The sequence below is a fragment of the Corvus moneduloides genome, chromosome 30 (assembly GCF_009650955.1).
Source record: "Corvus moneduloides isolate bCorMon1 chromosome 30, bCorMon1.pri, whole genome shotgun sequence".
NCBI lineage: Eukaryota > Metazoa > Chordata > Aves > Passeriformes > Corvidae > Corvus > Corvus moneduloides.
Window position 1 is genome coordinate 1,736,062 of NC_045505.1, and position 20,366 is coordinate 1,756,427.

Sequence of the window (20,366 nt, forward strand, 5' to 3'; positions counted from 1 at the left end):
GAGGGCTCCCAGGTTTTCTTGAGGGGTCCCCACTCTCCTGTCCCCCCTCCCCAAGAATGGTTCATCCACATCCCCCCCTCTAAATCCAACACAGGAGTATCCCAAATTTTTTTGGGAGGGGGTTCTCCCAAATTTTTTGGTGGGTGTCCCTCTCATTCCCCCCCTTTCTGCCCTCAAAACCAGCGCCTGGTCCCTCCCATCCCCCATCCCAAATCCAAGACCGCACTTATCCCCAACTGCGGGGGGGGGGGGGGGTGGTCCCGCTCTCTTTTTCCCCCTCTTCCAACCCTAAAAACGGTGCCTCACCCCCGCCCCGGCCCCAATCCACAGCCGCCCCCATCCCAAATCCAAGATCAGGGTTATCCCCAAGCAGGGGGGAGGCAGGGTGTCCCAGTTTTTCGGGAGGGGTCGCCGCTCTCTTCCCTCTCCTTTCCAAACCCAAAAACGGTTGGAAAAATCCGCCCCCGCCCCCAAATCCATAGCTGCTCCCCCCGCCATCTCCCCATCCCAAATCCAAGACTGGGGGTATCCCCAGTCGGGGAGGGGTCTCCCAGATTTGGGGGGGTGGTCCCCACTCTCCTTTTTCCATCTTTTCCAATCCTCAAAACGGCGCCTCGTTCCCGTCTGCCTCCCCGGCACAGGGGGAATCCATCGTTCCCCTCCATCCCAAATCCAACATCGGGGGTATCCCCAGTTGTAGGGGGGGTCTCCCAAATTTCTTCTGGGGGGTGGGGGGGTCCCCGCTCTCTTCCCTCCCCTTTCCACCCCCAAAACCCGCCGTTCATCCACATCCCCCCCACCCCAAACCTTTTGCCACCCATCCGCCATCGCCTCCCCCATACCAAATCCAAACCCGGGGGTATCCCAAATTGGGGGGGGGGAGCCTCCCAAATTTTTTGGGGGGGAGTCCCCGCTCTCTCCTCGCCCCTCCCCCCCCAAAGCCGCCGCCTCCCCCCCAATCCATCGCCGTCATCTCCTCCCCCATCCCAAATCCAAGACCGGGGATATCCCAAATTGGGGGGAGGGTCTCCCAATTTCTTTAGGGGGGGTCCCCGCTCTCTCCCGTCCCATCCCCCCCCCCCAAAACGGCGTTTCCCTCCCCTCCCCCCGCGCCCCCCGACTCACCACGGCGGCTCCGCGGCGTGGGGGGGACCGGGGGGGTTCCGGGGGGGCCCGGGGGTGGCTCCGGGAGTCCCGTCGGGCTCGGGGGTGCAGGGGGGTCGTGGCGGGGGCGTCCCCCGGGCGCGAGGCGGGCGCGGGGCCGGGAACAGGAAGGTCCCGTCATCCCATTCCCCGCCGGATGCGCCACTGGGAAAAAAGCGGGGAAAAAACGCTGGGAAAAGCGGGGGGAAACCCTTGGGAAAACGGGAATTTGGGCGGGGGGGGGAACACCTTGGGGGTAAAAAGGGAGGGTCCCGGCAGGGACACCCCCGAAGCGCCCGATTTTGAGTGGGGGCGAATTGTGAGAATTGCCCGAATTGTTGGGGTTTTTTATTATTTTGGGAAGGGGGGTGTTTTCCAAGCGGGAAATGGATTTGGGAGGGGGGGGGGGGGTGGACAGGGTGAGTTTGGGGAGATTAAAGACAGGGGGCCCCCCCAAAGTCCTCCCCCTTTTCCTGCTTTGTGTAACGGCAGCGACGCGTTTCCTGCCCCCCCCGGGAATTAAAAATGGTTGGAATTACGCAACGAGGGCGGAGGGTTCGGCAGCGGCATCCAGGGATTCCGGGAAAGGCGGAATCCGGGCGGGCTTCGGGGTGTCCCCTGCGTCCCCTCCAAATCCCTTATTGGCCCCCCCTCAGAGGGATTTATTGGGGCGTTTCCTGCCCCCCCCGCCCCCAGGGATTAAAAATGGTTGGAATTACACAATGAGGGATCACGGGATCCCGGGATAGCGGGATCGGTGGGTAGCGGGATCGGGGTTTTGGGGTGGCCCCCGTGCCCCCCCAGATTCCCCCTCACGACGGTGTGGGAGTGCATTTCTGCCCCCGCCCCCCGAATTAAAAATGGCTGGAATTGCACAACGAGAGATCACGGGATTCCGGGATTGTGGGGTTGGGGTGCCCCCTGTACCCCCCACCTCACTGAGTTTCCCCGCTTAGGGTTTTATTGGGGCGTTTCCTGCTTTCCCCCACCCCGAGAATTACAAGTAGTCGGAATTACACAATGAGGCCGGGGGGTTCAACAGTGGGATCGAGGAATTTTGGGATCAGGTAATAGTAGGATTGAGGTTTTGGGGTGCCTCCTGCACCCTCCAAACCCTGAGCCCCTCATCCGATATTCTAGGGGTGCTTTTCCTGCCCCCCACAAATTAAAAACTGTTGGAATTATGCAACCAGGCCAAAGATTTAGCGGGATTTTGGGAGTCTGGGAGCATGGAATAGCAGGATCAGGGTTTTGGGGTCTCCCCCTGGACCCCCTCAAATGTCTGATCTACCCCAGTGTTCTGGGGGTGCTTTTCCTGACCCCCCCCCCCCCCAAGAATTAAAAATGGTTGGAGTTACACAACGAGGCCAGAGGATCGCGAGATTTTGGGATTGCGGGATTGGGGTTTTGGGGTGCTCCTCCTGCACCCCACACCTCCAGATCCCCCCGGAGGGTTTGGGGGTGCTGGGGTCAGAGTGGGGGGTCCCCATCTCCTTCTGCCACCCCAGGCACTGGATCCTGGACGATGGGAAAAGCTCCCTGTGGCCACACTGGGATCACTGGGGGTGACCCCAAAGTCTCACAGTGGGACAATGTCGTTGTCACCCCCCCGGGTGGTGTCCCCAAATCCGCATGGTGGGATGACACTGCTCGGGGACCTTTTATTGATGGCATCAGCAGATTGTGTGCCCAACTCTCAGGATTCCCATCCTGGGCTCCCCATCTGTGTCCTGGAGTTCCTGTCCCCACCCTGGGGTCCCTATCCCAGCATGTTCATCCCAATGTCCCCATCCCCGTCACAGTGTCCCCATCAGTGTCCCCATCCCGGTGTCCCCATCCCAGTGTCCCCACCCCAAACGTACCCATCCTGGTGGCCCTGTCCCCTCATGGCATCTCCATTTTGGTGTCCCATCCCAATTTCCCCATCCCCATAAGAGTCCCCACAGGCCTAGGTGTTGCTGTCCCCATTCTGATGTCCCCATTCTGGTTTCCCTGTCCCCATCCATGTGGTCCTTTTTCCCCTCCCTTTTCCCACCCTTTTCCCCTCACATTTCCCTCCATTTTCGCCTCCCTTTTCCCACCCTTTTCCCCTCACATTTCCCTCCATTTTCGCCTCCCTTTTCCCACCCTTTTCCCCTCACATTTCCCGCCTTTTTTCTCTCTTTTACCGCCCTTTTCCCCCCCCTTCAACTTTCCCGCCCTTTTTCACCTCACGCTCCCAGCCCTGCTTCTCTCGCATTTCCGGCCCTTTCCCCCTCACATTTCCCTCCCTTTTTTCCCCCTCACCTTTTCCCACCCTTTTCCTCTCACCTTTCCCCCTCGTTCTCTGCCAGGCCCTCGCGTGTGGAGGCATCGCAGGCGGCTCCTCACCCCCGCCATGGACTGGTTCCACTGCAGCCGCTGCTTCCGCCAGGATGGCGCCCGGTTCGCCATCACCAACTGCGGCCACATCCTGTGCGAGGGCTGTGGGGGCACAGGTAAAATTGAGGCAAACCCCCAATTTAAGCCCTTTTAAAATGCTGAGAAAGGGAGAATTTCCTTCAATTTAACCCCTTTAAATGAGGGGAAAAAGAGGGGTCACCTCAACTTAAGCGAATAAAATGGGCTCTGCCCTCTATTTAAACCCCTAAAATATCGGGAAAAGAGGGTTTCCCCTCAATTTTTCTCTCTCAAATGATGGAAAAAGGAGGATTTTCCCTCTGTTTAAACCCTTACAATGGTGAAAATGGAGGACCCTGCCTCAATTTAAAACCATAAAATGAGGGGAAATGGTCCATTTCCCTCAAGGAACACCATTTTCGGGGCTTTTGGACATCTTTTTCTCTCACTTTTCTCACTTTTTTCTCCCCCTCCCACAGGTCCCTGCCCCGTCTGTGCCACCGCCTGCCGCTACCTGCCCCTATCCCAGCAGGCCAGTGCCCGCCATGTTGTGCCCTGTGTCCCCTCACCCTCACCCCTTCCCACCCTTTTCCTCTCCCACTTCCCAACCCTCTTCCCATCATTTTGAAGCCCCCATCCCCAACAGATGCGCCCGCAGGAGAAGGTTTTCTTCAAGAGCCCGGTGGCCATCGCCCTCAAGCACCTTGCCCACGTCACGCAGGTGAGGAGGACGCAGGTGACAGGGGATGAGGTTCCACCGCTGGCCCCGGCCCCACATGCAGGTGAGAGGGACAAGGGGGTGACCCACGTCTTCCAGGTGTGGCGGTTCCAGCTGGCACAGGCGCAGCTGCTGCTGGACTCGCACCGGGACCGAGCTCGGTGGGCGCAGGCGGAGCTGGAGAAGGCCAGAGAGGAGCTGGGGGAGAGGAGGAGGTGAGGAGGATGCCATGGGAGGGGGTTCGCTCCTCCCTCTTGGGCTCCTCTGGGCATGTGGGTGAGGCAGCACATCCTTGGGCAACATCTTGGTGAGAATCCTCGTCTTTCTGGCCACTTTCTTGGGAGGGTCTTACCCCCCCTTGGCTGCCAGGTTGGTGACAGCATGTTCTGCCATTCACTGCCATCTTGGTGAGCTTCCACCCCTTTGCTCTGGCCCCCTCAGCTGCCCTTTTGGGGGATCCCCACTCCAAAAGGGGGGAATTCCCACCCCCCATAAAATCCTCTCCCTTCCCAGGGAGCTGGAGTCACTTCGTCGGGAGAACGCGGAGCTGCGCCGCATTCAGGTGACCCCCAAAGCCCTCTTCCCCTTCCCTCACCCCCAAACTGCCCTCCCAAGCCCCAAAACTGCCCCCCAAATCTCCCCACAGCTCTCCCCGGGCTGGCGCTGGAGCAGCCACAGCAGCACTGCCCGTCCCTCCCCCACACAGTCAGGTAAGGGCTCCCCCAAATTATTAGGGGGGGTCTTCCAAACCTTAAAGCCCCTCCCCATCCCCTCCTTGCTCATGGGGTCCCCCCAAATTTTCCCCTCTCCCTTCCAGTCACCCCCCAGCCCCGCCAGCAGCTCAGCAGCCAAGTGGTCAGGTAAGGGGTGGGCGCCCTAAATTTGGGGTAGGGGTCCCCCAATTGCACAGGGGGGGGCCCCAAAACCTCCCACCCCTCTTTTTGCAGCCGCTCTGCCCCACTGGAGCCCCCCCGGTCTCGCAGCACCCCAAGATGGCAGGTGAGACCTCTCCCGAAATTGGGGGCACCCCAAAACTTGGGAGTGTTTCCTGTAATGCTTTTCCCCCCGCCCACAGGTGGGTGTAGCCTACAGGGATGCAGGGACCCCTCTGGCCTCCAGCGTGGGTGAGTGACCCAAATCCTACAGGATTTACCCCAAAATACTGCCCCAAGCCCCACCCCCTTTCTTTACCTCCAAGGAGGCACCCCGAAAGCTCATATAGGACCACGGTGTGACCCCAAAACCCCTGATCCCTCCCAACAGGAACCCCAAAACCCCCCGGTGGGACCCCAAACTCCTGATCTGTCCCTATAGGGACCCCAAACCACTGATCTCTCCTCACAGGGACCCCAAAGCCCCAGGGTGGGATTCCCAACCCCCGATCTCCCCCTGTACGAACCCCAAGCCCCGCGGAAGGTGCCCAGAGCCCCCCTAACCTCCCGCAGCACCCCAAGCCCCCCCCCAAGAAGCCCCTCAGAGCTGACCGCCATCTATGGGGTGACCCCAAACTCCCCCTAACGCCCCTTTCTCCCCTTAGTGCCCCCCCTGGCTGGGAGAAGAGAGGGGCAGGTACTGGGGACACTGGGAGGTGACAGGGAGGGGACTAGGGGCTTTGGGATAAACTGGGAGATGCGGAGAGGGGGATTTGGGGGGACTGGGATAAACTGGGAGGGATTGGGAGGGGACTGGGGGCTTTGGGATAAACTGGGAGACGCGGAGAGGGGGATTTGGGGGGACTGGGATAAACGGGGGGGGATTGGGAGGGGACTGGGGGCTTTGGGATAAACTGGGAGACGCGGAGAGGGGGATTTGGGGGGACTGGGATAAACTGGGAGGGACTGGGAGGGGATATGGGGAGCCCTAGGAGGGACTTGGGGGCACCGGAAGGGGGTTACTGGGAGAGACTGGAAGGGGGGGTGGGTTACTGGGAGGGAAGGTTGGGGTTACTGGGAGCACTGGGAGGACCCCAGCTCCACCCCCTCCCTTATCCCGCCTCTTTTCTCCCTAAATCAAGACAAGACCCCCAAATTCGGTAGCCACCCCCAAAATTCGGTAGCCAGGGACCATTTTCCTTTATTTAGGGCTCTGCTCTGCGGCCGGCGAGGGGCGAGCGCTCCCAGTGGGATCCCAACCCACAGCCATAAATGACAAAAGAAGGGCCCCGCGGCTCCCGGACAGGAGCTCCGGGGCTTCCCACTGGCCCTGGAGATGGCCGGGGGGAGGAGAAGTTTAAAATTAGTAAAAAAAATGCCAATTTTGGGGCCATTTGGGGTCCGTTTCTGGGGCGGGGGCGTGGCCTCTCCCGCGTAGCCCCGCCCCGTGTTGCGGTGCTGCGTTCCTATTGGTTGGTGGGGCGGTGGGGGCGTGGCCCGAGGGGAAGGCGGGGTGTGGGAGGAAAGGGAGGGAAGTGGGGAAAATTGGGGAAAATTGGGGAAAAAGGGGGGAAATTGGGGAAAAAGAGGGGGTGGGGTCACGGGAGAGTCTATGGAGGAGGGGCTTCGTGATTCGGGAGAGCGCGGATTGGCGGGAATCCGTCCGGGGGCGTGGCTCAAGGGCGGCCGGCGCTGGCGATTGGACGGAAGGAACGGAGGGGTCGGGACCAGCGGGGGCGCCGGACCCGGATTGGTGCGGACGCGGCGTCACTGGCAATGACGTCATTCCGGTAGCGCCATTTCCGCGTCGCGCCGGGCCCGCGGGCGCTGCGGTTCCAGGAACGCTCCGGGAGCGGCCCGGGACCCCCAGAGGCGCCTCGGAACCGCTCCGCAACCGCTCCGGATTCCTCCGGAACCGCCGCGGCTCCACCCGCGGACTCTCCTGCGCCTCGGCCCGGCCCGGGCCGCTCCCCGCCCCGCCCCGGGGCCGGCCGGGGATGCCGCGGCGCGGCCCGCGCCATGTGGTACATCATGCAGAGCATCCAGAGCAAGTACTCGCTGTCCGAGCGCCTCATCCGCACCATCGCCGCCATCCGCTCTTTTCCCCGGGACAACGTAGAGGATCTGATCGGCCGGGTGAGCCCCGGGGTCGGGACGCCGAACACGTTCCGCGGCCGGGCCGTGCCGCTTAACTCCCTCAAGGGCTGCGGGTCCCTCTGACGGGCACTGCCGAGCTGCTCCCGGGTGCTCCGGTCCCTGCGGATCCTCCGTGAGGATTCCCTGGAGGAGTTCTGGGTCCCGATACGGGAAGATTGGGGCACCTCCGGTTGGTTTAGAGACTCCAGGCTTTTCCTTCTCCCCTCCGGACCCCTGGGACTGGGGGGGGGCGGTCTTCGGGGGTCTGCGGGCACCGTTTGGTGAGAATGAATTGGTGAAACGCAGCCGGGAGGTGGGACTGAGATCGGGAGCGTTCCTGCGAACGAACCCCCGGGATTTCTCTGAATTAACCCTTTCTGAAGGGATGGGAAGGGGGAATTCCTGACCCCGATGCGGTTCCTGCCCTCGGCAGTTCCTGCGAACAAACCCCCGGGATTTGTGTGGATTGACACTTTCTGAAGGGATGGGAGGGGTGAATTTCTAACCCCGGGGGGGTTCCTGTGCTCCCCAGGGCGCCGATGTGAACTGCCTGCACGGCACCCTCAAACCCCTGCACTGCGCCTGCATGGTGGCTGATGCCGACTGCGTGGAGCTGCTGCTGCAAAAAGGAGCCGAGGTAAAGCTTTGGAAAAACCAAAAACCGGTGAAAAACGTCGAGAAAAGGGGCTGAGAAGTAGGGAGGAGCTGATAAACAGCTGGGGTTTGAGCTGATGGGTTTAAGTTGGATTTTGGGAAAAAGTTCTTCCTCCAGAGGGTCACGGGGCACAAGCCCCAGGGATTGGGGTTTGGACAACGCTCCCAGCACAGGGCAGGATTTTTGAGTGTTCTGTGCAGCGCCAGGGCTTGGATTGGATGACCTTTGTGGGTCTTTTCCAGCTCAGGATATTCCGTGGGTTTGTGTCCGCTCACAAAGTGGCACCAGGGGAAAGTTCATTGTCCCAGCAGGGAGGGAATTTTTCGGCTGAGATTTTGGGAGTGGAGGAAGGATTGAAACTAAATTTTCATGCTAAAATTTTGGAGGATGGGAAGCAAGAATTAGACCCTAAATTTGCTGGGGTTTTTTCCCCACTTTCCTCTGGCTGCTGGGCAGCTCCCACCCCAAACCCCTCATTTTCCCCTAAATTTGGGATTTGGGACCTGTGGCTCTTCCCTTGTTGCCGGGCTGAGCTGGGGCAGCTCCCTGACCCCGAAATCTTTATTTTTCCCCCCAGGTGAACGCCCTGGACGGTTACAACCGCACAGCCCTTCACTACGCAGCAGAAAAGGACGAAACCTGCGTTGAGATTTTATTGGAGTACGGAGCCAACCCCAATGCCCTGGACGGCAACAAGGACACGCCGCTGCACTGGGCGGCCTTCAAGAACAACGCCGAGTGCGTGCGGGCCCTGCTGGCCAACGGCGCCCTGGTCAACGCCCTGGACTACAACAACGACACCCCCCTGAGCTGGGCGGCCATGAAGGGCAACCTGGAGAGCGTCAGCGTCCTGCTGGACTTCGGCGCCGAGGTGCGCGTGGTCAACCTGAAGGGCCAGAGCCCCATCTCGCGCCTGGTGGCGTTGCTGGTGCGAGGCCTGGGCACGGAGCGCGAGGATTCCTGCTTGGATCTGCTGCACAGGGCCACGGGACACTTCGAGCTGCGCAAGAACGGGAGCCTGCCCTGGGAGGTGGCCCGGGACCCACAGCTGTGCCAGCGGCTGACGAGGCTGTGCTCGGCGCCGGGCACGCTGCAGGCGCTGTCGCGCTACGCCGTGCGCCGCTCGCTCGGCCTGCGCTTCCTGCCCCAGGCCGTGCAGCAGCTGCCGCTGCCCGCCTGCCTCAAGGAGTACCTGCTGCTGCTCACCTGAGGGAGGGAGCCCTTCCCCAGATCGCTTCTCGCTCCTGGGAGAGGTTCCCCGCTCACTTCGGGACCCGCCGGGTTCCTCTCTGTGGTTTTTGTTCTCCTCGGCCACTTGGGACCCTGCTGGCCCCTCACGCTGCCTCCATTTTTTCCTCTCTGTTCCCTCCATTTCCTGCCTCTGTCCCCTCCACTTCTTTCCCCTGTCCCCTCACGCTCCCTCCACTTTCTCCCTGTCCCCTCCATTTCTCTCCCATCCCGTCCGTTTCGTCCTCTCCATTCCTTCCCCTCTCCCCCCCATTCACCCTCCTGCAATGAACAATCACCCTCTGATGGTAAATTATATCCCAGCTGTTGGATTAATCTGGTCTTTCCCCTTTTTTAGCCTTGAGAAAGGAAGGATTTTGAGGAAAATTCACCTTTTAGGAAGGGCCCGAGGCAGGAAATGAAGGGCTGGGATGCAGAGAAATCCTGTGGGAAGTATTGGCTGGAAATCAAAAGGTCCAGGTGTTTCTCCAGCATGGAGAGTGAAGTTTTCCCTGTTTATCCATAATTTTTATGCTGCATCAAAGGTGAAACCACCTCAAAAACCAAAGTTTTGCAGGGCTGGAATTCTTGTGGGCCAAGGAAATTCCCAGAGAGCTCCATGTGGAGCTGAGGGCTTCCCTCCCATCTCCCCAAGCTCTTCCTGAGGTTTCGCGCCAGGAATTCACCCTTTGGTGTTGGTCTTGGGGTTTTTTTTGGAATCTGTCCCAGGATCCAGTGGAAGAGCAGCTCTCCAAGGTGAAACCAAGCAGCTAAAAACCACCATTGTTTTCTGCGAGGAACGTGGGGATGAAAACTCAAATTTTGCCTCTTTTATCTCTCCCTGTTGTGCTGGGCAGTGGAATCCTGAGGATCAGGAGGGATTTGGGGTCAGTGGGATCCAGGTTTGCCTTTCCACGGATTCACAGAGACCTGGAGCGCTTGGATGAATGCTGAATTTATTGAAACATCTCCATTTTGTGACTTTTAACCCTAAAACCCTCAACCTCCACCACCCACCCTCAACTCATGACAACATCGCTTCTCAAAATCCCCTAAAATTGCCAAACCAGCCCCAAAAGCCTGCAGGAGAAGAGGGGTTTTGGGGTTCCCTGGGGGTGGCCGCTGTCCCTGTCACAGGGTGGCCTCGGGGACCAGGACCTTGCGGGTCAGGTGCTCCAGGTGCGCCGTCTCCGACGTGTCCAGCTCGATGTTGTACTTGGCCAGGATTTTGAGGATGGGCCGCAGCCTCAGCCACCACTGCTCCTTGGGGATGCGGTGCCTGAGGGGACATGGGGACAGGGACAGCTGGGGACATCTCCAGGGAGGATCCCAAGCTTGGTCCCACTTTCCCACTTTTGGTGAGAAAGGGAGGGAAGGGAGGGGCACGCACTCGAAATCCGTCTGCTGCCGCAGCTCGGTGATGGGCTGGAACACCAGGCTGCGCTTGCGCATCCCCAGCAGGCACGCCGAGTCAGCCGTGTTGGCGAAGATCCGCCCTGGGAGGGGGTTGGAATGTTTGGGAACCTCCTGGAGGCGAGTTAGGAATGTTTGGGGAACCTTCAGGGATGTGAGAGCGGAAGTTGGGAATGTTTAGAGTCCTCCAGGAGGGGAAAACCCGCAGGAAGGGAGGTGGAGAATGTTTGGGACCTTCCAGAAGCGAGGAACTCCTGCCAAAATCTGCGTGAGGGCCCTTTTGGGAACGTTTGGGAATGTGGGGTCACTCTGGTATCCCTTTGGGAATCCCCCCTCCGGCAGCACCCACCGTGCCGGGAGCACTCCTTGATCTTCCCGGTGATCCAGGCCACGGCCTTGGCGCCCATCTTGGTGCCGAAATTCCGGTCGAAGGGGGTGGGGCTGCCTCCCTGTGCCAGGAGAGTCTGAGATGAGCTGGGGACATCCCCTGAACCTGATCCCGTTTCCAGGGGGATCCCCCAAACCCCGATCCCATTCCCAGGGAAATCTCCCAAACCCCGATCCCGCCCCCGGGGGCATTCCCAAACCCTCACCCCATTCCCAGGGAATTCCGACCTGCTGCATGTGCCCCAGGATGTTCTTCCGGCAGTCGAAGACCCCTTTGCCCTCCTCGGAGTAGAGGTTGTAGATGAAATCCGTGGTGTAGTTCTCATTGCAGCGCTCATTCCTACAGTGGGGGTGGGATCGGGGCCAAATCCCACAATTCACCCCATCCCAAAAAATTCCCTGATCCCAAACGCAGTCACCACGGTGAGACCCCAAGTCCTCCAGTTCCCTGGATCCCAAACACAGTTCTCCCAATCTCAAATGCAACTCCTCAGATCCCAAACCACATCACTGTAGTGAGACCCCGATGGGAGTTCCCCATTTCCCCGATCCCAAAACCCTTTTCCCGACCCCATCACCACAGTGAGACCCCCGGTTCCGCTGACCCCAAACACCCCAATTCCCCTGATCCCAAACCCAACCCCCACGGGAATGACATGAGGTCCCCCCCAGGTGTCCCCACCCCTAAGCCAGGGCCCACCTGAGCACGAGCCCCCTCTTCACCGTGGTCTTCATCTTCTCGATCAGGTGATCCACGTTGGCCTGCGGGGTCGGGAGTGGGGTGGGGAATGGGGTCATGAATGGAGTAGGAATGGAGGCTGGAACAGGCTTGGGAATGGGGGTGGGAGTGGGGTGAGGAGTGGAGTTGGGAATGGGGTCGGGAATGGAACCCACTCATCCCATACCACCCTGGTGGCACTGGGGACAGGGCTGTCCCCACCTGCAGGTCGCGGCTGCTGAAGGGCTCCTCGTAGATATAGGCGGCGTCAGCGCCGGCCGCCAGCCCGGCCATGGTGGCCAGGTAGCCACAGAAGCCGCCCATGGTCTCGATGATGAACACACGGCGCTTGGTGCCTGCAGCCGACTGTTTGATCAGGTCACAAGTCTGGAATGGGGCAGGGTTTGGGGTCAGGGGATTTGGAGTGCCCACCCCGACCATTTGATCAGGTCACAAGTCTGGAATGGGGCAGGGTTTGGGGTCTGACCATGGTGATGGTGTTGGGGATGTGGGATTGGGCTATAGGATCGGGGTCTGACCGTGGTGATGGTGTTGGGGATGTGGGATTGGGCTATAGGATCGGGGTCTGACCGTGGTGATGGTGTTGGGGATGTGGGATTGGGCTATAGGATCGGGGTCTGACCGTGGTGATGGTGTTGGGGATGTGGGATTGGGCTATAGGATCGGGGTCTGACCGTGGTGATGGTGTTGAGGGCGGTGTCGGCGCCAATGCTGAAGTCGGAGCCAGGGACGTTGTTGGAGACGGTGGCGGGGATGATGCACAGGGGGATGCAGAGCTCCTCAAAGCGTGCACGGCCCTCCACCAGCTCCAGCCCGCCCGTGAACGCCTGGGGGACAGCAGGGGACACTGACCACGTCCTGACCACATCCTGACCACAGCCCCCTGGCCACATCCTGACCACGCCCCACTGACCTCGAAGCCGCCGATGATAATGAGCGCGTGGATCCCGAATTTGCTGATGTTGGTGCTGATCTCCTCGAAATATTTCTTGGGCAGAGTCCTGGGAAGGGGAAACCCCCCTGGATGAGCCTGGCCAGGGTGGGGACTCCAAATGACCCCACACGGGGGGGGGAGTCACCTCTTGGTGCCCAGTTTGGATCCTCCCAGCCCCGTCCAGCTGCCCACGGCGTTCCAGCTGATCTCCTCCACCTGGGGGGGGGGAGGGAAACAAGGGGTTAATGGGGTGGGAGAAGGGTTTGGGGTCACAAAATGTCCCCTCAGCCCTCTCAGGGGGTTACACGATGTCCCCTGGCTTGGGGACAGCAGCAGATCAGACCCACAGTGGGGCTGGGGTTTGGACAGGGGTTAAACACCCCCATCCTGAGGAATTCCCGAGGCATCCCCATCCCTGCACGGCACAGCTGCTTGTTCTAGGCCCTTTTCTCACACCCTTTTCCCACAGGGATCTCCCCATCCCAAAATCCAACCCCTCAAATCCATCCTGCACTTCCCAAACTCTTTCCCCACCCTATTTTCCCGCTGGGATCTCCCCATTCAAAAACCCAACCCTTCAAATCCATCTCCAACCCCTCAAACCCATCCAGCACTTACCACCCCCTTTTCCCACCCCTTTTCTGTATAGGTATCTCCCTCTCCCCAAAATCAAACCCTCCAAATGCCCTGGGCACTCCTTTATCCCACAGGGATCTCCTCATCCCAACCCCTCTCTCCCATAGGATTCTCACCATCCCAAATGCCAGCCCCTCAAATCCATCCCAAACCCCGTTCCCTATAGGAATCTCACCATCCCAAACACTTTCCCCACCCTTTTCCCACCCCGTTCTCCTCTGGACCCTCACCATGCCAAACACCAGCCCCTCGAATCCATCCCAAACTGCATCCCACCCCCATTCCCCTGCAGACCCTCACCATGCCGAACGCCAGCCCCTCGAAGCCGTCGTGCACGGCGAGCACGCGGTGGCCGTGGATGAGGCCGATCCGGACGGTTGCCCGAACGGCCGCGTTCATCCCCGCGGCCGGAGCGCCCACGTTCAGCACGGCCAACGTGTACCCGCTCTGGGGACAGGGACAGGGTTGGGCGCAGGGGGACAGGGGGCCTTGGGGACAGGGGACGTGTCTTGGGTGGCCTTGGGGATTGGGGACACAGGTCAGGTGGCCTCAGGGACAGTGATGGGATTGGGGTAGCCTGGAGTGACTTTGGGGACAACGGCGTGACCGCTCTGCGGGGACAGCGGACACAGCTGAGGTGGCCTTGGGGACAGTGGCAGGATTGGGGTGTCCTCGGTGGGATTGGGGTGTCCTGGGGAGGGATTGAGTTTGGATTGGGATGGGATGGGAGTGGGATGCATCCCTGGCTGAGATTGGGGTGTCCTGGGCTGGGATCTGTCCCTGGGGTGTCCTGGGATGGAACTGGGGTGTCCTGGGATTGGGGTGGGATCAGGGTGTCCCTGGTTGGGCCCCTCCCCGTGCCCTCCCCAGTGTCCCCTACCTTGGTGGTGGGCGGGCGGATGTGAGCCAGCAGCTTGTAGACGTCCCAGTTGTTCTGGAAGCTCCTAAAAATTGGGGAAATTGGGGTTTGGGGACATTTTGGGGACATTGGGGTGCAGGGATGGGGACAGGGAGGTGCCACCCACCGGCCCCGCAGCTTCAGCGCGTCCTCGAAACGTCCCTCATTCATGGCCGTGGTGACGTCCTTGGTCTAGGGGCACAGAGGGGGGTTGGGGTGGGATTGGGGTGTCCTGGGGTGGGACCAGGGTGTCCTGGGTGGGATTAGGGTGGGATCGGGGTGGAATGAGGTGGGATCTGTCCCTCGGGTGAGATTGGGGTGTCCTGGTATGGGATCCATCCCTGGGCTGGGTCTGGGGCCACTCCCGGTGTCCCCCCGTCCGCACTCACCACCTGCACGCACTCCATGAGGGGCAGGCGCACAGCCTGGTTGCCGGACAGACTGACCACGCAGGCAGGCGTGTCTGGCGTCCCCTCCAGCAGCGCCATCACGGCTTCCACGCCCATCCTGCTGCCCTGAGGGGATATGGGGGGGGGGTGTCACCTCTGGGGTCCCCTCGTTTGGGGTCGGGGTGAGGAAGGAGGTGCCCACCAGGATGCGGTCGAAGGCTGAGGGGGTCCCCCCGCGCTGGACGTGGCCCAGGATGGTCACTCTGGTGTCGTACCCCAGACGTTTCACCACCAGCTGTGGGGACACCGGGAGAGCCCCGTGACCGGCCCCAAAAGGGGGGAGAAGGGGATTGTCCCCTGTGTCCCTCCTGTCCCCTGTGCCCCCCCTTCCCACTCACATCCTTGATGTTGTCCGAGGTGATGGCCTTGCCGTGCTTGTCGATGGCACCCTCGGCCACAATGATGATGTTGAGCCTGGAGCCGCCGTCACGGGTCTGGGGTGACAACGGGGATGGGCACCGAGGGACATCCCTGCGGCCATCCCTCCATCCCTCCCTGTGTCCACTGTGCATCCCTGTGTCCACCCCATGTCCATCCCTCCGTCCCACCTCGGCCAGCCTCCTGCACAGGTGCTCCTCCCAGTCGTCCTCAGGGGGTGACTCGGGGATGAAAACCCAATCGGCGCCGGAGGCCAGGGCCGTGATCAGCGCCAGGTACCTGAAACGGGGCCAAAAACGCCTTTTGAGCCACTTCCCCCAATTTTTGGGGTGACAAAAGCCCCCCAGGTGCCACCAGGACGTACCCGCAGTGCCGCCCCATCACCTCCAGCACGAAAGTCCTCTGGTGGCTGTGGGGACAAGAAAGCATCACCCACCCAAAATGGGGACACCAGGGGCTTGGGGACAATGAGGGTGTCCCTGCCACCTCTGTGCCGTGGTGGTGATGGTGCCCACAATCTCTGTTAGGGTTTGTGTTTGGGTCAGGGTCAGAGTAATGGTCAGTGTTAGGGTTAGGGTCAGGGTTAGGTTTAGGATTTAGAGTCACCTCCTTGTCAGCTCTGCACTCTGGTGGTGTTGGCGATTTAGGGTTAGTATTAGGGTAAGGTTTAGGGTCTCCACCCCGTCACCTCTGGGCCGTGGTGGTGATGGCATCCACGATCTCCATGATGCGGTGCAGCGCCGAGTCGGTGCCGATGGTCATGTCGGTGCCGCAGAAGTCGTTGTCGATGGAGCCCACCATGCCCACAATGTTCAGGTGGCTCGAGCGCTGCGCCTCCTCTGCCGTGATGCCACCTGGGGAACGGTGGGCAGGAGGGGCACATCACGCCCAATGGTCACTTGGGGGTAGAGGTGTCACAGAGGTTGTTGGGGGGAAAAGACATGGCTTTGGGTGATCAAAAGCGCGGTTGTGGGTGACAAAACCCCATATTTTGTGTTGGACGCCTGGATTTTGGAAACAAACCTTTCTCTTTTGGAATCAAACCTTTACAGACCCCCTGTTCCCAATGTGAGGTCCCTCCCCGAAATGTCCCCTTTGGCGGCAGAGGTTCCCCAAAGCTCCGTTTTGGGGGAAAACCCGGAATTTTTGGGTGGCCACACCGTGATTTTTTGAACCACACCCCCTTTTCCCTCTGTGTGCCCCCTTAAGCCATCTCCAACAGTGCCCCAAGCCTCCAGCATTAGGGAAAAAACTCACGTTTTTGTGTGCCAAAACCCCAAATTTTTGTGTGCTTTCGAGCCCAACCCTTTCCCTCTTGCCCCCCCCCCCCCTCCCCCAGCCCAGGTGATTTCACGGCTCCCCCGGTGTCCCCCCTACCAGTTTTGACCAGCTCTGCCACGAGCCCGCTCCACTCAGCCCGGAAGGTGTCAGCGCCGGTGAGGCTGCCGTCGCCGCCGATCACGCACAGGTTGGTGATGCCGTGCTTGGCCAAGTTCCGCGCGGCGCGGAGCCGCCCCTCGCGCGTGCGGAAATCCTGGCAGCGCGCGCTGCCGATCACCGTGCCGCCCTGGGGACAAAGGGAGCGGCTGGCCTTGGTCCCGTCCATCCACCCCTCTGTCCATCCACCCCTCTGTCCATCCACCCCTCTGTCCGCCCACCCCTCCGTCCGTCCATCCCTCCATCCATCCCTGTGTCCACCCTTCCCTCCCTCCTTCCCTCCCCCCCCATCCCAGCTCTGGTTTTGGGTCATTTTCAACTGAGTCTCAGCTCAGACTGGGACCAGTAAGGGACAAACTGGGATGAGGCCAGGAGGGGACCCCCGGTGTCCCCCCGTCCCTGTCCGTGTCCCTCACCAGCTGCAGCATCATGGACACGCTCTCCCACGTGGCCTCCTTGATGTGGTCACCACCATCCACCAGCCCCTGGTAGCCCTGGGGGGCAGAGGGGACAATGGTTAAATGACACCTTTTCCCACATTTTGGGGTGAGAATGTGGGATTTTGGGACTGGGGCTGGCACTGACCTCATACACAAAGAACACCTTGGCCCCGGTGTAGATGCCCACACGCACCACAGCGCGCACAGCCGCGTTCATCCCTGCGGGACGCCACAGGCACTCTGCCACCCCCCCCGACACCTGGCACCCCCCAGACGCCCCCAAAGCTGTCACCTCCTGTCACCGACCCCCCAGCTGCCCCTCCCTTGGGGACACCCCAAATCCGTCCCCTCCGCCCCCCCACGGTCCCCCCCCTCGCAGCTGCCGTCCCCCGGGTTATTTTTGCCCCGGTGACCTTTGGTGGCAGCGCCCGGCTGACAAACATGGGGGGGGAGGGGACACTCCGGGGGGGCCCCCCTGGCGTGGCACCCCCCCGCCATGTCCGTCCCGTCCCCCCCCCCCCCCCACCCATGGGACCCCCGGGAAAACCCCAAATTTTGGGATGAATCCTTGGAATTTTGGGCAATCCCGATTTTTTTGCCTCTGTGCCAAAGCGCCACCGGTGTCCCCTTGGAGTCCCCTCCCCGAATTTTGTCACCGTCGTTCCCCCCCCCCCGGCACCCTAAAACTCCCCCCGAGCTGCGCCCGACCCCAAAATCCCCCCAAGGTCATTCCCAAAACCCCAGTCCAGGGAAAACCTCGATGGTTGTGGGATCAGAATCCCGATTTTTACCCCAAGAGGAGCCTCCCGCCTCTCACCCGCCCCCAAATTTTGTGGTCCGCGGGGTTTTGGCATGGCAGGGGATTTGGGATCCTGGGGGATTTGGGGAGTTTTGAGGGGATTTGAAGGGGGATTTTTAGGGATTTGGAGGGATTTGGGGTGGCGGGGGTTTTGGGATCCCGGGGGATTTGGGGAGTTTTGGGGGGAATTTGCAGGGGACTTGGGGGGATTTTTAGGCATTTGGGGGAATTTGGGGCGTGGCTTTGGATTCCGGAGGTCTTGGGATCGTGGGCTTTGGGATCCCGGGGTTTGGGGTTTTGGGGTCCCTTACCCTGCGCGTCCCCCCCAGAGGTGAGGACGGCGATGGCTTTGCCGACCCCCAGGGTCTCGGGGTGCCGGGGTCCCGCGGGGCTCTGGGGCATTTTCCTGCCTGGAAAAAATCGGGAAAAACGGGAAATTCGGGCAGATCCCAAGGCGGGAAGGGCGGAAGGACGGCTCTGTCCCCCCGGGCGGCGCTGCCAGCGCAGAGTGGCACCGCTGGGGGAGGGACAGGGACAGAGACACGGGGACAGCGGGACAGCCCCGCTGCCACCGCCGGGACACTCCCCCCCGGGGGCTCCTTACTGGGGCCCGTTTGTTCTCTTTACTGGTGCCGGTCTCTATTCCCTACTGGTGCCATCTGTCCTTACAGGTTCCAGTCTGTCCCTACCGGTCCCAGTTTGTTCTCCCTGTGGGAGCTACTCTGCTCTCCTTACTGGTGCCAGTTTTGTGTCCTTACTGGTCTGTAAGGCCAGTCTGTCCTCTCTGGTCCCAGTCCCTGTTCCCAGTGGGAGCTGCTCTGTCCTCCTTTCTGGTCCCAGTCCGTCCTTACTGGTCCCAGTCTGCATTCCCTGTGGTTACTGGTCTGCGTGCCTTACTGGTGCCAGTTTATCCTCCTTACTGGTCCCAGTCCGTCCTTACCAGTCCCAGTCGCTGTTCCCTGTGGGATCTGCTCTGCACTCCTCACTGGTTCCAGTCTCCTTTCCTTAGTGGTCCCCATCCCCATTCCCTGCCGGTGCCTCTCCCGGTTCCGGCTGGCTGCCGGCCCCGGTGCGGGGGCATTAGTGGTCCCAGTCTGCTTTCCTTATTAGTCCCAGTCCCCATTCCCTGTGGGACTTGCTCTGCCCTCCTTACTGGTCCCAGTCTGTGTTCCCGGTGGGATCTGCTCTGCTTTCCTTACTGGTCCCAGTCTCTGTTCCCTGCTGATTCCAGTACCTCTCCCTGACCGGTTCCAGTACATCGCCGGTCCCGGTGCGGGGGCGTTACTGGTGCCGGTGCGGGGGCGTTACTGGTGCCAGTCCGGGGCCGTTACTGGTCCCGGTCGCTGTTCCCAGAGGGATCTGCTCTGCTTTCCTTACTGGTCCCAGTTCCCGTTCCCTGCCGGTGCCGCTCCCGGCTCCAGTTCAGCGCCGGCCCCGCTGCGGGGCCGTTACTGGTGCCAGTCCCCACTGCCCGCTGGGAGCACTGACCTGCGGGGCGCCCCCGGCTCGGAGCGGGGGGAAGGAAGGACAAGAGGAGGAGGAGGAGCGCGGCCAAGGAGAGCGCGGCCGAGGCCAGGAACCGGGACAGTCCCGGCACCAGCACCGCCGCCATGGCCCGGGGACAGCGCGGGGACAGCGCCGGGACAGCGCCGGGACCGCGCCGGGACCGCTCCGGGACAGCGCCGGGACAGCGCCGGGACCGCTCCGGGACAGCTCCGGGACCGCTCCGGGACCGCTCCGGGACAGCGCCGGGACAGCGCCGGGACCGCTCCGGGACCGCTCCGGGACCGCTCCGGGACAGCTCCGGGACCGCTCCGGGACAGCGCCGGGACCGCTCCGGGACAGCGCCGGGACCGCTCCGGGACCGCTCCGGGACCGCTCCGGGACAGCTCCGGGACCGCTCCGGGACCGCTCCGGGACAGCGCCGGGACAGCGCCGGGACCGCTCCGGGACCGCTCCGGGACAGCGCCGGGACCGCTCCGGGACCGCTCCGGGACCGCTCCGGGACAGCACCGGGACAGCGCCGGGACCGCTCCGGGACAGCTCCGGGACAGCTCCGGGACCGCTCCGGGACCGCTCCGGGACAGCGCCGGGACCGCTCCGGGACCGCTCCGGGACAGCGCCGGGACAGCGCCGGGACCGCTCCGGGACCGCTCCGGGACAGCGCCGGGACCGCTCCGGGACAGCGCCGGGACCGCTCCGGGACACGGGCTGGGAGCCGGGATTGGCCGCGGGGAGCGGTGTAATGGGATCGGGGTAATGGGATCGGCGGCAGGGACCGGCTATTATGGGATCAGCTATTACGGGATCGGCTCTGATGGAATTGACTGTAATGGGATCGGGGTAATAGGATCGGCTGTAGGGTCCGGCTATTATGGGATCGACTGTAACGGGATCGGCTCTAATAGGATCAGGTATTATGGGATCGGCTGTAATGGGATTGGATGTAGGGACCAGCTATAACAGGACTGACTATAAGGAGAAACTGGAATGGGGTCGACTGTAGGGATAAACCATGATGGGATAAACTGGAATGGGATCGGCTGTAGTGGGATCCGCTGTAATGGGATACACACACACAGAGTGACGCCCTACAGGATGACATCCTCACAGGGTGATGCCCTCTGGGGTGGCACCCTCCCAAAGGGTGACCCCACACACAGGGTGACCCCCTGTAGGGTCACACCCCCGTCCACGGTGACCCCTCCTCTCTGCGCGGCCACCAT

At 61.4% G+C, this 20,366-nt stretch overlaps 3 protein-coding genes across 4 annotated transcripts; 2 read left to right on the forward strand and 1 right to left on the reverse strand.

Annotated features, from left to right (window-relative positions):
* Positions 1-1,554: 1,554 nt before the first annotated feature.
* On the forward strand, positions 1,555-6,472 carry RNF212B (ring finger protein 212B). Its single transcript, XM_032094165.1, has 12 exons — positions 1,555-2,210; positions 3,477-3,620; positions 4,002-4,054; positions 4,169-4,243; positions 4,340-4,455; positions 4,754-4,802; positions 4,887-4,950; positions 5,058-5,100; positions 5,188-5,239; positions 5,316-5,364; positions 5,778-5,809; positions 6,322-6,472. Exons 2-12 carry the CDS (start codon positions 3,521-3,523, stop codon positions 6,382-6,384), a joined length of 696 nt encoding a protein of 231 aa, XP_031950056.1. The 5' UTR covers positions 1,555-2,210; positions 3,477-3,520; the 3' UTR covers positions 6,385-6,472.
* A 415-nt stretch (positions 6,473-6,887) lies between these two features.
* On the forward strand, positions 6,888-9,466 carry ASB8 (ankyrin repeat and SOCS box containing 8). Its single transcript, XM_032094160.1, has 3 exons — positions 6,888-7,248; positions 7,781-7,885; positions 8,481-9,466. Exons 1-3 carry the CDS (start codon positions 7,132-7,134, stop codon positions 9,111-9,113), a joined length of 855 nt encoding a protein of 284 aa, XP_031950051.1. The 5' UTR covers positions 6,888-7,131; the 3' UTR covers positions 9,114-9,466.
* Positions 9,467-10,068: 602 nt separating this feature from the next.
* Positions 10,069-19,278, reverse strand: PFKM (phosphofructokinase, muscle). Of its 2 annotated transcripts, none has more exons than XM_032094076.1 (23): positions 19,129-19,278; positions 17,952-18,050; positions 16,987-17,060; positions 16,818-16,895; positions 16,342-16,531; positions 15,653-15,818; positions 15,329-15,373; positions 15,135-15,243; positions 14,925-15,020; positions 14,729-14,821; positions 14,527-14,652; positions 14,265-14,329; positions 14,120-14,183; positions 13,540-13,686; positions 12,749-12,819; positions 12,583-12,670; positions 12,344-12,496; positions 11,871-12,035; positions 11,631-11,692; positions 11,159-11,270; positions 10,893-10,992; positions 10,521-10,626; positions 10,069-10,409 (listed from the first exon to the last, which is right to left on the reverse strand). In XM_032094076.1, exons 1-23 carry the CDS (start codon positions 19,250-19,252, stop codon positions 10,262-10,264), a joined length of 2,481 nt encoding a protein of 826 aa, XP_031949967.1. In that variant the 5' UTR covers positions 19,253-19,278; the 3' UTR covers positions 10,069-10,261. The 2 variants fall into 2 exon arrangements, with proteins under 2 accessions (XP_031949967.1, XP_031949968.1); XM_032094077.1 differs by lacking the exon at positions 19,129-19,278 and adding an exon at positions 18,875-19,086.
* Positions 19,279-20,366: the final 1,088 nt, after the last annotated feature.